Genomic DNA, 15,535 nt, shown 5'->3' on the forward strand with positions numbered 1-15,535 from the left:
TAACTATTTTCTACATGATCTCACATTTCCCCCTCAACTGAGACACTGAGAATTCTATTCCCCTATTCAACCCTGGCTAGCACCATCACTTCAAGTCACCCAGCAGTTCAACATGAAAATCCACCATCATCTTCTCAGGACAACTAGGGGTGGGTAATAAAAATGTGGTCCCGCCAATGTTACCTACACCTGCAAATAAATAAGATGCTGTTTTCTGTGAATAATTTCCTGGTTTCATTCCCTATTTTGGCTTCCACAGCTAATCATCTTCGTCCATGAGGCTCCTTCCATTCTCAAACCTCAATATGAAAGATCATCGACCTGAAACATTAACTGTTTTTCTCTCTCCACAGATGCTGCCTGACCTGCTGCGTATCTCCTGTATTTTCTGTATTTTTTTGATGAACGTTCATTGACCTGATACATTCATTCTCGTGTCTCTTGTGACGGAACCCAGGTGCTCCAGCACCAGGCAGTGAGGGTCATTTGCATACTAGCCACGCCCAGCGCATTGTCGTCGACACGACTACAACTCCCAGAAAGCTCTGCGGTCAGAGACGTCATTTGCCCTGAGTGTCTCCGGTATTGCTACGGTCGGAGTCCGATCTGAGTTATGGTGTAAAAAAATGGTGCGTTAGTTTTTTTTAAAAACCAAACATTGTATGAATTCTGTTGGTTATTTATTGTCGTTGCTATAACTTATCTGGTTGAAGACGTAGAAAACTGTTGTGGTGGAAGAATTGACGCTTTGGCCTAGTGGCCTAGTTACCGTCTTGGCCGTGGCACGTTCGGGTCGTCCCCTTCCTCCCCTCCCCCCCAATCAGGTGGAGTTTGGAATATGTTGCCGACCCTTTCTTGTCAGTGTCGGGGTGTGGAAAACGAAGCTGAGCGTAATGGATCAACGTCGGGGTGGGTGGGTGGATTGGCGAGCGAAGCGTGTGCTTCCCGGAACATTGTATTTGTTCAGTACAGGTCACGGCCGTCATGCGTTGCTGTCAACGGCCGCAGACTGTGCCCTGAGCGATTGTCGGCAGAGATCTGTAATGCACGTATTTTTGTTTGCTTTTTGGAAAAGTGTTTTTTTGACTGCAGTCTTACTCCTTCGTTTGTAAAGAACTCACGCTCGTGGTTTCTGAAGCTTGCTGACATAAGAGCTGTATTCATATATAAAGTTATGGAACTCCGGGCTGTTGCATTTTTAAAGATGCCCTTATTCTAGCTTTTTACCAACTTAAGTGGCACCAGGACTTGCTACCTTTTCCGAGCACGGTGGTCTAGTATTTTTGGTACAGTTTTTTTTCGCATTTGATGTTTATGTGCTGTACACTCGTACAGTTATGTGGCGTCACATCGGTCAGTGATGAAAAAGAAAAATGCACTGACGTCCCGTGGCTTCTTATAGCCAATGAAGTATTGCTACAAAGTGGGAAACATGGCAACGAATTTGCACATAGCAAACTCCCACAAACAGCAATGTGATAATGACCAGATAATATCTCTTTTTGTGATGCTCATTGGGAACTAAAGATCCCCTGCTCTTTGAAATAATGTCATGGGATCTTTTACGTCCACCTGAGAGGACGGACAGATCTTTGGTTTAACATCCAACCTCCACCAATGCAGCATTCTCTCAGTCCTGTAGAGGAATATCAGCCTAATTTTTTGTGCTCAAGGCTTGCAGTGGAACTTGAACCCACAATCTTCGGACTCAGATGAGTGTGACCAATTGAACAGCTGCTGCATATGTCAGAAGATAGCAACTTAAGGCAGCTTTTAAGCACAAATAATGCTATGTATAGTATAACTACCCAACTTGACCACTGTATTCAAACATGATGAGTATAATATATTGTTATGACCAAGGCAGGAGTAATGCACTGTTAATTCAGTCCCACTACTCCACAGGTCACAGCATATCAAATGAAGTTTCCCACCTACTGAAGACTAGCCAAATTAAACACACTATTTTCCCACACAAAACCAGGTTTCTTTAAACAGCAACAACATTAACTATTTATTAGAAAAGAAATAATAGGTCTTAACAAATAACGAAATAAATCTATACATAAAAAACCCTTATTCCCTTGATCCTCATGCGCGCACACATTCAAAAAGGAATGGTTAGCTGGTTTCAAAAGGGGATTTTGGATTATAATTGTTAAGATTAGAAGGAATAAAAAAAAAGAGGTTCATGTTCTGGTAGGGTGTTTTTGATATGGCGAGGTGTCCCAGAGTTGAATAGTCGGATGCCACTCAGTTTGTTCAGGCAAGGTTGATGAACAGTCTGTGATGGGTAGGTGATCACGGCAATTTAACTGCAGCAGGCGTCACATCGGTCTTCCATCAGGTGTATTGTAACAGGTCTGCTTGGGTTTTGAAGCAGCAGTCCAGCAGTAGAAGAGTTCTTCAGATTTCAGGATTTCCTTAGAACACAGGAGGCAGACGAATCTCACTGGATGCAGAAATACCTCAGAGGCTGGAGGCAACAGGAATCTGTTATCTTTCAAATGCCGGATTCCTTTTCAAGAGATGAGTCTCCTTTACAGAGAGAGGTAGCACTTTTATGGTCTTTCTCTCTTGCTACAGGCAGGTCAAGCAAAGATTTCAAATGCTTGTTCTTTGTCCAATTCACAGGCCTTTAAAGGGTCCAAACTGGAAAAAAGAACCTACCTGAACATGGTCACTTGTCCAGACACAGTGTCTCCCCTGGTTCAAAAGCTGCTCTGAAGAAAGGCCAAACCCCTGTGATTTCCTTGAAACTGCAGACCTCCTTGTTCTTTTACAAGTTTAACTTCCTTTCAAAATACTCATAAAGTTCAACTCTTTGTTCTGAACTTCCTTTCAAAACATTTCTGGAATTCCAATTATTTTGCAGGTATCTTTCACTGAGCAAAATCCTCCTTTCATTTTTTTTCTTTGAAACACATAGAAGTCCAAGATTTTAGTTCAAAAATAAAACCTTTTGTGACAATATTTATGCCCCAAGAAACCACTGCTTATTGATGTTTTGAAGGTAGTCCTTCTCTTAACATTTGGAACTAATCTTTTTTTTATTCATTTCATGAGATGTCCGTGTCACTGGCAAGACTAGCATTTGTTACCATCCCTAATTACCCTTGAGAAGGTGGTATGCAGCCTTTTTGAGCCACTGCAGCCCACCTGGTATGGAGACACCCACAGTGCTGTTTGGGAGGGAGTTCCAGGATTTTGATCCATTAACAGTGAAGGAACGATGATGTATTTCCAAGTCAGGATGGTGTGTGCCTTGGAGGGGAACTTGCAGATGCTGGTGTTCATACATGTCTGCTGCCCTCTTCCTTCATACTGCTGTCACTGTGCGTCCGTGATGGAGGGTGTGAATGTTGAAGGTGGTGGATGGCATACCAATCAAGCGGGCTGCTTTGTCCTGGATGGTATCGAGCTTCCTGAGTGCTGTTGGTGCTGCACTTATCCAGGCAAGTGGAGAGTATTCCACCATACTCCTGACTTGTGTCTTGCAGATGGTGGACAGGCTTTGGGAGTAAGGAGGTGGTTTACTCGCTACAGAATTCCCAGCCTCTGGCATGCTCTTGTAACCACAGTCAGTATTTATGTGGCTGCTCCAATTCAGTTTCTGGTCAATGGTAATCCCCAAGATGTTGATAGTGGGGGATTCAGTGATGGTAATGCCTTTGAATGTCATGGGGAGATGGTTAGGTTCTCTCTCTTGTTGGAGATGGTCATTGCCTGGCACTTGTTTGGCATGCGTATGTTACTAGTCACTTATTAGTCCAAGCCTGAATTTTGTCCAGGTCTTGCTGCATATGGACACAGACTGCTTTAGTATCTGAGGAGTTCCGAATGGTACTGAATATCATTCAGCTTTTTTTTATCCGTGTTTGGCTCAAGACTGTAATGAGGTCAGGAGCTGAATAGCCCTGGCGGAACCCAAACTGAATGCCAGTGAGTAGGTTGTTGCTGTTTAAGTGGCGCTTGATAGCACTGTCAGTGACACCTTGCATCACTTTGCTGCTGATCGATAGTAGACCGATGGGGCCGGATTGGATTTGTCCTGCTTTTTGGTGGACAGGACCGTACCTGGGCAATTTTCCACATCAGGTAACTGGCAGTGTTGTAGCTGAAGTGGAACAGCTTGGCTAGGCACACAGCTGGTTCTGCGGAATAAGTCTTCAGTACTACAGCTGGGGTCTTGTTAACACCCATAGTTTTTGCAGTATCCAGTGCCTTCAGCTGTTTTTTGATCAGTGGAGTGAATCAAATTGGCTGAAGACTGGCATTTTTTTTAATCCTTTCATGAGATGTGGGCGTTGCTTGCAAGGCCAGCATTTGTTGCCCATCCCTAATTACCTTGATAACTGGCTCGCTAGGCCATTTCAGAGGGCATTTAAGAGTCAACCACATTGCTGTGGGTCTGGAGTCACATGTACGCCAGACCAGGTAAGGATGGCAGATTTCCTTCCATAAAGGACATCTCTGATGCTGGGTTTTCAGGAGGAGGCTGAAATGGATTATCCACTCGGAACCTCTGGCTGGAGATTGTCACAAATGCTTCAGCCTTTTCCTTTTGCACTGATATGCTGGGCTCCTCCATCATTGAGGATGGGAATATTTGTAGAGGAGCCGCCTCCTCCTCCGGTTAGTGTTTTAATTGTCCACCATTTACGATTGGATGTTGCAGGACTGCAGAGCTTTGATTTGATCCATTGGTTGTGGAATGGCTTAGCTATCTATTACATGCTGCTTTTGCTTGTTTGGCATGCATATAGCCTTGTGTTGTAGCTTCACAAGGTTGATCTCATTTTTAGGTGTGTGTATAACTTGGATGCCTGTGCGAACTCTGCTTAAAAAATGAAGACATCTCCTGTTGAACTACCAGCCTGCCTGACCTCTGTCTGATCGGCATTGTTTTTTCTCAGTTTTAAAGAGCTATAATTTTAGAATAATGAAATACTGGGTTAACCATTTGCTTTTCTTCATTTCCACATTAGATCGATTAGAAAGTGATGAATCTTATACCACTGCAATGCAGCACAATTGTTTCTGAAAGCCAAAGCAAAGTAGAAATTTAGTTGTAGAGGATATAAGGTAGTAGCTATAAGACAAAAGGAATGAGAAAGAATGAAAAGTTTTTAAGTAATGGCAACCTGTCTCAAAATTATAATTTTATTTTCGTGATTTGAAAACTGAGGAAATTAACCAGGAGTATGAAATTAAAAAGTGGAAAATACATGTACTTTTCCTGTTTGCACACAAAAGGAAATGAAGGATACTGGACCAGCTTGACATCTGAGTAACTCCCTAATTTGAAAGTTAGAAAATAGGAATTTTTCAATGCACACACATTTGCTTCAAGGACTGGTTTTGCACAACAGGGTATCCCTGATCAGAACAATCCTGTATAAAACTCTTTTTAAGTAACTGTGAAAAGACACTAGACTTGTTTTTAGATTTTGCATATTAGAAAATATCTTTAGCTGCATTTTGAAAAAATAATAAAAAGATCTCAAAATTATGCATAGTTAAAATGCTTCAAAAATTCATGCCTGGCTAGAATATGAACTCTATTTCTACATTTTTAACCAGTGTTTATCTTGTTTTTCAGATGCCTGCTGTAGAAGTTATTACTGCGTCTTTGGAACCCAGTGAAGGCGGAATAAGTTTTCCATGTTCAAAAAGACAAAAAACAGAGAAGACTGCCACACAAGGTGAAAGTGACTCATTTGAACTGCCTGAGAAAGAGAAAGCTAATGATATTGAACAGCAAAGTAGAACTGATTTCCCCACCCCACACAACAATCAGAGCTCACAGAGCGAAAACGTGGACAATGAGTCATTAACAGTTTCAAAATTCAAAGAAGGCAATGGGCAGCATAATGAGAAGAATTGTATTACCGTGCCTGAAAAAAATGTTGAATTTGAAAATGAATTAAGTCTTTTTTATGAGGAATTGGAAAAAATTGAAAATGAGGCTCATTTGCTTGCTAATGAATGTGTGGATGGTTCAGCAGAAAACAAAGGAAATACTGCAGTAGATAAACATGGAAATAAAACTGATAAGGAATGCAAAAAAATTATATATGTGAAACATAAAACTCGCAGAAAAGGTGACCCATGCACTGATCCATCACAAATTCCAGCTACTGAACACCCCTATGATGCAACTTGGAGTACTGTCATGTCCCCCTCAAGGCCTCAGTGGAACCAGCCACAACCTTTCATAGGACCACAAGGACCACCTCTGCCAAGGTTAAATATCCCACTCGCTTATCAAAGATACAGTGGCCTGTCACAGGGACCAATGCCTTTTCCTCATGACAGACGGTTTTTAAGTAACAGTTATGGCAGTGGCTGCAACAGTACACTGTTCACAACAACAAATGAGAGTCGTATTCAGGTATGCCCCATCAATGACTGCGCAGTGCAATCTGGGCATCAATATTTTTGTAACTATGGCCCCCATCAAAATACCGAGGGTCGGCCCATTATGCTGAGGCCTGGTAGAACTAACTTGTGTCATCAATATCAGAAAGTAGAGCAGCATTCAAGACCAGGTATTGGACATAAAGTGCTCATATTTATGCGTGGTCCACCAGGCTCTGGAAAATCTACCCTTTCACGGTAAGTTTAATTGAATTGTTTGCAGTTCTCCAGTTACTTTGTTTTTGAAAAGAATATGTTCATGTTTATATTTGCATTATTTCAACTCTACTGTCAATCTGCTGTATTTAGAAGAGCTTTAGTCAGTCAATCATAAAAGTAATTTTGTTTGTTATCTGACTGTGGATAAGCTTTAGAATTTATTTGAACCAGGAGCTGATTTCTAATGGCAACGATGGTAGATTTTGAAGCGTCTGGTTTGTAGAGTTTCAGAAGGGCAATTAAAGCTGTTTGATATATTGTGGGTAGCCGAAGAGGAATATATTTGTTAATCTTTGGTTTTTCCGTGGAAGTTATAGTATTCCGCAACTTCACAGTTGCTAGCTTATGCATTATCAAGAAATTATTTTCAAAATTAGTGTTAACGCTCATCAGGTTTATAAATTCTAATAACACTTATGACAAAATGTTGTGTTCATCCATTCCAGCTTATATTTGTATTTTAACTAATTAACAAAGTCTTTTAAAAAGTAAAAGTAAACATTAATTACATGTTTTTTTTCCTGTGTCTTCAGAATTTCTTTTTATACATTCATGGGATGTGGGCATTGCTGACAAGGTTAGGATTTTATTTCGCATCCCTAATTGCCCTTGCGATGGTGATGGTGAGCCACCTGCTTGAACCACTGCAGTCCATGTGTTATAGGTACAGCCGCAGAGCTGTTAGGGAGGGAGTTCCTGGCTTTTGACCCAATGAAGGAACAGCGATATAGTTCCAAGACAAGATGGTGCGAGACTTGCATCTGGTGGTGTTCCTCTGCACCTGCTGCCCTTGTTCTTCTGGGGCGTAGAGGTTACTAGTTTAGAAGGTGCTGTCGAAAGAGCCTTGGAGAGTTGTTGCTGTGCATCTTGTATATGGTACACTGCAGCCAAGGTGTGCTGGTGGTGGAGGGAGTGATGTTTAAGGTGGTGGATGGGGTGCCAATCAAGCAGGCTGCTTTGTCTTGAATTGTACCAAGCTTCTTGAGTGTTGGAACTGCACTCATCCAGGCAAGTCGGGAGCATGTTGCTCATTTTAAGCTAAAACCTACAACATAGTCAGTTCCATTTGGTTGAAAACTAGTTCCAAAGCTGTAATTTATCAGCTGGTTGAAATTCAGAAGAGTTGAATTTTTAATGTACTTTTATAGCATCAAAACAAAGGAATATCATTTGTTACCTTTTGTGGCTCCAGTGTTATGAAGGGATAACCCTCTCTGGTACAGTTTTTCGTGAATATAATCCATCTATTTTTGCCACTATTTATAAGATATTTAATTGAACTGTTCACATTTACCATTCCCTTTTTAATTGTGTTTATATACACTTGCAGTCATGTGGCCATCATAATTTCCTAATCAGCTCCAAGTAAAATAGCAGCAGATAACCTAATGATCAAAAGCAAGGAAGGTAGCTAGAAAGCAATCACTGAAGACTTGAGAAAATATCAAGTTCTGAATAACCAACCTTAGGGTATACACCAATGAAGAAAAAAGGGAAACTAAGTGCCTGCTAATGTATGGTCCCTAAACCAGTAAATTCGCTAACAATATCTCTTTTTTTTTCTCCACAGAATTTGATTTATATCTGAAGTTGTCTTTATTTGAATAACTTCGTTAATGTTTTTTTGTGAAGGTTTCAGCTTTGCTCAAAATCTTGCTTTAAAGTTGACATTTGACCAACTATCATTCTATTGGCTTCAAGTAGATGGCATAGCCTGAAGTTTTGAATTTCCTATCATGCATCAATTGAATGTTGTCATTGCAAGTGGTGGACTGATATAGCTGAAAGATTTTGTCTCCTTGTGGTATATGAGGATTTTTGAGTTTTTACAAATTGATCATAAGCTGCAGAATGATTCTTTTGCAAATTGTTGATTACCAGTTACCTTTTTGCCTAGAGAAATAACAAGTTAGAGACCGTTAACCGTACACACTGAGCTAGAAAGAACCAGTATCTTAACATCTCTTAACTTTTACCCTTTTCAATGAATTGATCTTGAAAATTATTCAAGTAAACACTGGATTTGATTACCATTTTGCTAGTTGGAGCTAAGTGTAACTTCGTGCAAGTAGATCTAGATGAGGTTCAACCCTCGCACTCCTGTATACCCTCCAGCTTGCTATGAGCAAGATCTGCTAGTAGTACAAATGCCATGTCCATCAATGCACATGGTATGCGCCCGATGCTGCTGTGCTGTTGTATATGAATCATCAGCAAAGTGATGATTGGAAGTTGTCTTTGACAGTACAATCAAGCAGCATTTACACAGCAATAACCTACTTAGTATTGTTCAATTTGGGTTCCGCCGGGGCCACTTGGCTCCAGATCTCATTACAGCCTTGCTCCAAACATGGATGAAAGGGCTGAATTGATGAGGTGAAGTGACATCAAGGCAGCATTTGACTGGGTGTGGCATCAAGGAGCCCAAGCAAAATTTAAGTCAATGGGAATTTTGAAAAATTTTCCCCTGGTTGGAGTCATAAGTAGTACAAAGAAAGATGGTTGCGGTTGTTGGACGCCAAACATCTGAGCCTCAAGACATTGCTGTAGGAGTTCGTCAGGGTAGTGTCCAATTTTCATTTGCTTCATCAATGACCTTCCCTCCATCATAAGCTCAGAAGTGGAGATGTTCACTGATGATTGCAGTGTTAAGAACTATTTGCGGCGACTCCTCAGGTACTGAAGCAGTCTGTGTCCGTATGCAGCAAAACCTGAACAACATTCAGCCTTGAGCTGATAAGTAGCAAATAACATTTGTGCCACACAAGTGTCAGACAATGACAACCTCCAACAAGACAAAATCTAACCATCTCCCCATGACAATTATTGGCATTATCATTGCTGAATCCCCCACTATCAACATCCTGGGGTTTACCATTGACCAGCCGTATACTGTGGCTGCAAGAGCAGGTCAGAGGCTGGGAATTCACCATCTACAAGGCACGTCAGGAGTGTGATGGAATACTCTTCCACTTGTCTGGATGAGTGCAGCTCCAACAACAAGCTTAAAAAGCTTGACACCATCCAGGATAAAGCAGCCTGCTTGATGGGCACCCCATCCAACACCTTCAACATTAACTTCCTCCACCGCCGATGCACAGTGGCAGCAATGTGTAGCATATACAAGATGCACTGCAGGAACTCGCCAAGCCTCTTTAGACAGCACCTTCCAAACCCGCAACCTCTATTACCTAGAAGGACAAGGGCAGCAGACACATGGAACACCACCACCTGCAAGCTCCCCTCCAAGGGCGGCGCATTGGTTAGCACCGCAGCCTCACAGCTCCAGCGACCCGGGTTCAATTCTGGGTACTGCCTGTGTGGAGTTTGCAAGTTCTCCCTGTGTCTGCGTGGGTTTCCTCCGGGTGCTCCGGTTTCCTCCCACATGCCAAAGACTTGCAGGTTGATAGGTAAATTGGCCATTAGCAATTGCCCCTAGTATAGGTAGGGAAATATAGGGACAGGTGGGGATGTGGTAGGAATATGGAATTAGTGTAGGATTAGTATAAATGGGTGGTTGATGGTCGGCACAGACTCGGTGGGCCGAAGGGCCTGTTTCAGTGCTGTATCTCTAAATATAAATAAATAAGACAAACGATATCCTGACCTGGAGCTATAACCCTGTTCCTTCAGTGTTGCTCAGTCAAAAATCTGGAAAACTCTCCTGAGCAGCACTGCAGTGGTTCAAGAAGGCAGCTCTCCACCATCTTTTCAATGGCAGTTAGGGCTGGGCAAGAAATTCTGGCCTTGTTAGCGACGCTCGCATCCCATGGAAGAGAAAAACATTGGATGCTTCTGACTTGCACTTCCATCCTCTGGTTGGGAATGGATTAGCACACTCCAATATGCCAAGTTCCCTGACCAAACAATTGAGTTGTAAATGGCTGGTATCTCTTCCTTTATAGGGCAGTTCCCTCACCTTAGCAGTAAGACAATACATTGTGCGTAACTTGGTATGAAACTCCTGTCCTCAAAACAGTATCACTTCTGGCTTATCATGAGCAACACAGGGAAATGCATGTGTGTATGTATTTTAACAAGATTGATTTTGTTAATGCTATTCTAGTGATTCAGAATTGTCTCTGTCTCAGAGTATTATTACTGATTTTTGGTCTTGCAATAAATACACTAAAAGTACTTGCGTACTAATCTACAGGTGAGCCAATTGCAGTTTCAAATCCGAATGGAATTTAATATTGGCATTACTACTATCGAATTGTATTATGTTATGACTGAGGTGGGAGGAGTGCACTGTCTTTTCTAGTCCCACTTCTCCACAGATCACAACATGTATTTTTAAATGTTTACCCAGTTACTGATACGGTCATTCAAATACTGTACTCTTTATCCCAGAATAAAATACACCAACCAGGTTTCTTTAATAAACAACAAAATTATCAATTTATTATAAAACAAGACCTATCCAGTAAAGAAGCAAAGCATTAACACATAGATTGAAATATGAAAGTTCCCTTTTTAAATTTCCCCCCCCCCCCCCCCCCCCCCCCCGCCACACACATACACGCGCGCACACAGAAATTCTCTCTGTAGACCTCCTGTTATAAAAAAGACAAAAAAAACTACTTTGGCTTAAATACCTGCTAATTCTTGAAAGGGAAAAATGAGAAGATATGGAAGGATGTCAGTGGCCCTTTTGGTCTGGCGTCCGGGCATACAGTGATGGGTCACTATGATCTTTTCTGGAGCAGTTCTTTTCAAGCGGCGTCCAAGATTAATCCAGCAAGCCTTCCATGCGCGCCGCAGGAGCAGTGCTGCTTTAGTTTCTCTGGTTCTCATGCTTGATTTTCAGGGCTTCTCAAAGAGATAGAAAAGGATGAGCTGGTGGTGGCTACTCTGTGGCAGGCTTATCTGCAACTGCTTTCGAACACAGTCCACACCCCAACTGAACCAAAACAATATCTCAAACGAAACAGCAAACAGCCAGTCAGAACCTCCTGACCCCAATAAATCTTGATATGTCACGTCTCTGTAAACATCTTCCCCCAGGTCACCAAGGTTTCAGTTGTTTACTTGCAGTAAAAGGTTGTTTTCAAACAAGGCGGCACAGTGGCGCAGTGGTTAGCACCGCAGCCTCACAGCTCCAGGGACCCGGGTTCGATTCCGGGTTCTGCCTGTGTGGAGTTTGCAAGTTCTCCCTGTGTCTGCGTGGGTTTTCTCCGGGTGCTCCGGTTTCCTCCCACAAGCCAAAAGACTTGCAGGTTGATAGGTAAATTGGACATTATAAATTGTCGCTAGTATAGGTAGGTGGTAGGGAAATATAGGGACAGGTGGGGATGTTTGGTAGGAATATGGGATTAGTGTAGGATTAGTATAAATGGGTGGTTGATGTTCGGCACAGACTCGGTGGGCCGAAGGGCCTGTTTCAGTGCTGTATCTCTAATCTAATCTAAACCTCTGTGACCCTTGTTTAAAAAAAAAAAATCTATGGAGTCTTGTCAACAAAAACAAAGTCCAGCATCTGTGAAATCTTCAACCTTCCAAAAAATTAATCCATTTCCACAATTTAAATATGAATCCTCAAAAAAACAAAAGAACAGAAGCACTTTCATAACAATTATCATCACAAAAAAAGTTTGTGTTGGCTTACTGTTATGTTGGGCATTTTATATTACCATCTGTGGAAACGTGGAGGTAATGTTCAGAGAAAATGTTGTTGAGATTACTAATAATGAGCTATGATGCTTGACAATGAGCAGCAAATGAAATAGATGGCATTATGTTTTGTAACATACCTTGTGCTAGTTTTAGTTTTTGTAAAGTGCCTAAAAGGGAATAAAGTTCTTGTTTCACAAATTTCTCAAGTTATTCAGCATGTTCTCTATCACTAGATAATGTTGACAATTGCATCCATTGGTCTGATGAGCTATATTAGCCCATAATATTTACAATTATATTTTGTAAAGTAAACACATTTATAATAGGGGTCTCATGTCATTGTATGTTGCTATAGATGAACCTTTTTTAGAAAAAAAACTCTTCCTGATGGATTACGATTACTGACTAATATGCTGTATAATTTTGCTTTTCCAAATATGATTCAATTGCATATGTAATCTTTCTTGAGTATATCTATTCGCAGGTTGCTATTAGCTCAGAGTCCTAATGGTGTGGTGTTAAGCACAGATGATTATTTCTGTCGGAATGGAGTTTACTGGTTTGACCCCAGTTTGCTTGGAGAAGCTCATGAGTGGAATCAGAGCAGAGGTATGAATTCAAGTTTGTTTTGTTCTCACTCCATCTGTATTTTGGGTATTTTTTTGTTTTGATCAGGAAAAACCTCAGATAAAGGTGTTTAGAAGCTAAATTTGGTCAACTTCGTGGATAATGAAGGACAGACCTTCATGCTTTGTTTCTAGAATAGCTATGGGAATGGAAAAAAAAAAGTATGGGAACATGAATGTGTCGTAAGTAGCAGTCGGCTGTGCCCTTGAAAATTTGTCAGATGAAATCACAAGGCCATAAAACAAAGTAAGAATTTGAAGTTCCCATCATTTATCAGTGGATTGAGAAGTAACCTTTAAACTTCCATTCAGGTGTAAGTGAAAAGTTCAAGATTCATTCATTAATAAATGCAGTTTTTCTACAATAGATTTTGGATTCCAAGAAGTGTTTATTTTTACTTTTCCCCCCCCCCCCCCTCCCAAAAAGTTTGCGTTCTTGACCCAGCCTTCATGTACTTAAGATCTATTAGAGTCCTAGAGAGATACAGCACTGAAAGAGGCCCTTCGGCCCACTGGGTCTGTGCCGACCAACAACCACCCATTTATACTAATCCTACATTAATCCCATATTCCCTACCACATCCCCACCATTCTCCTACCACCTACCTACCTACACCAGGGGCAATTTGCAATGGCCAATTTACCTATCAACCTGCAAGTCTTTGGCTGTAGGAGGAAACCGGAGCACCCGGCAGAAACCTACGCGGTCACAGGGAGAACTTGCAAACTCCACACAGGCAGCACCCAGAACCGAACCTGGGTCACTGGAGCTGTGAGGCTGCAGTGCTAACCACTGCGCCGCCCTATTGATTTGCAAGTTAAGCATGGACTTTTTGTGGAGCTCTTTTTTTTTTAAGCTCCTTTTATAATCGAGCTACTTCAGTTCAGATTTGAGGACGCTGGATTGTGCAGCTTTATAGTACTTCTAGTGCTCATCACAGCGACAAACCTGTTGTAGTTTGTCATTGGGACTATGAGTCTGTCACTGAGAGGAAAGGAGTAGGATTTAGCAGTTTGCATCAAGAATTATTTTGACATCAGTTCTGAATTTGACTCATCAGTTTGTATCTCAGTTCCTCCGACAGTCATTGTTTAACTTGAAACTTGTTTAACTCTTTTCATTGCATTTATTATGTACTTTCTCTGTGTAAGATTCTCGTTCATTCATGTCTTTAAGACTGAAGAATCTGAGGTTTTCTAACCTTTATTTATACTTCTGTCCTTTGGTACTGGGGATCTATCTCATACACCTCTGTACCACTTGGGTGTTTACTTTGTGCTTTTCTGACCAGAACTGAACACTGTTGAAATCATGGTTTGGTTCAGCTTAGTGGTGAGTCTGGGATTTATTCTGTTTGTTTCTGTAATGTACATTGTTTCTGTAATCAGTGAGTCTAATATAACTCCCATTTGTTCTCAGGCCCTCTGCTAGTTAAATTGACCACATTCATTATGTAATTCCTCTCACTCTTCGTCCCATAAATTCTTTAAACTATGCTTGACCATTGAATAATTGTCTGGTGAGTTTCAGCACAATACTGTGTGCAACACAGATTTCACTACTTCAGGTGTCGTGACCAAGCTTCTAGTGCTTTTAGTTTAAAGTTAAACATGCAACCTGTAAAATTTGTTTTTGGATTCTCCAAGAGGAGAGAGAGGAACCACAGAAAGAGGGTGTTTGAAACTTTGCAGAATAGCTAATAAACTGCAGAGTTCTGGATATTTTGGATTTTATTAGGGGGTGGGGGAATCCAAGCATATATACATAAGTGACATACTGTGAATGCTGGTAATCTGAAATAAAAACAGAAAATGCTGGAAATACTCAGCAAGTCAGGCAGCATCTGTGGAGAAAGAGAGTTGATGTTTCAGATTGTTGATGTCACCAGAGCAATATGAACAGAGTGGCTTGCATGTTGTAAAATGCGCATTACTTTGCATCAGTTATAGAGCCGAAAATGTAAGATGTTGGCCAAGCTGGCAGACAGGGTTATTTAAAAAAACAGATTGGGTACAGATGTCGCAATTCAAGGGTTTTGGAGGAGAATTCTAGTGTGCAGGACATGGTGTCTTAAGGTTCTGCCGCAATTGATGGAGTGGAGGAGGATGAGGATAATGCACATTAGACCAGTGAAAAACGGGATAGTGTGTGCTAGAAGAACTGAGATGATTTAAGGGGTGTACTGGAAGCTCTGGAAGGTTTTAAAGGTGAGGATTTTGAAGTTGAGACTGGGAGCAGGGAGTCGGGGAAACTTGACAAGGGCAGGGGTGATAGCTGTTTGAGACTTGGCACAATAGGAAATAGACTGCAGAGTTTTAGGTGATTGGAATTTTATTAGGATGGGGGAGATATCCATGAGGTTATTGTAGAAGTCTTGCCTTGAGCTCAACGATGTAGGTGAGGATATTAAGTTGGATTAGGGTGATGTAGAGGGATTAACAGGCACTGTTCAAAGTGGGAGTAAGCAGTCTGGGTGGGGAAATGGATGTAGTGTTTGAAGCTCACCTCATGGAAAAGGATGAGATTCTGTACTTTTGGGTTCCACTTGAGCAAGCAGCTGGTGAACTGGATGGAACAGCTAGCTGAAGCCTAAAGTTTCTGGTAGGTCAGTAGCATGTCTTGTGTCCTGTTTATTTTTGTTTGAATTCTTTTT

The 15,535-nt window shown here is 41.4% G+C and overlaps 1 protein-coding gene across 4 annotated transcripts in view; it reads left to right on the top strand.

The window, feature by feature from the left end:
• The first annotated feature begins 524 nt into the window (after positions 1-524).
• LOC137371252 (NEDD4-binding protein 2-like) overlaps positions 525-15,535 on the top strand; it is an 87,817-nt gene continuing 72,806 nt past the window's right edge. For all 4 annotated transcript variants that reach the window (XM_068033501.1, XM_068033502.1, XM_068033503.1 and 1 more), the window contains exons 1-3: positions 525-629; positions 5,603-6,618; positions 12,740-12,864. In XM_068033501.1, coding sequence (XP_067889602.1) covers positions 627-629; positions 5,603-6,618; positions 12,740-12,864 — 1,144 coding nt within the window. In that variant the 5' untranslated portion in view covers positions 525-626. The remainder of the gene's footprint in view (positions 630-5,602; positions 6,619-12,739; positions 12,865-15,535) is intronic.

This window comes from Heterodontus francisci, chromosome 6, assembly GCF_036365525.1.
Source record: "Heterodontus francisci isolate sHetFra1 chromosome 6, sHetFra1.hap1, whole genome shotgun sequence".
NCBI classification, from domain to species: domain Eukaryota; kingdom Metazoa; phylum Chordata; class Chondrichthyes; order Heterodontiformes; family Heterodontidae; genus Heterodontus; species Heterodontus francisci.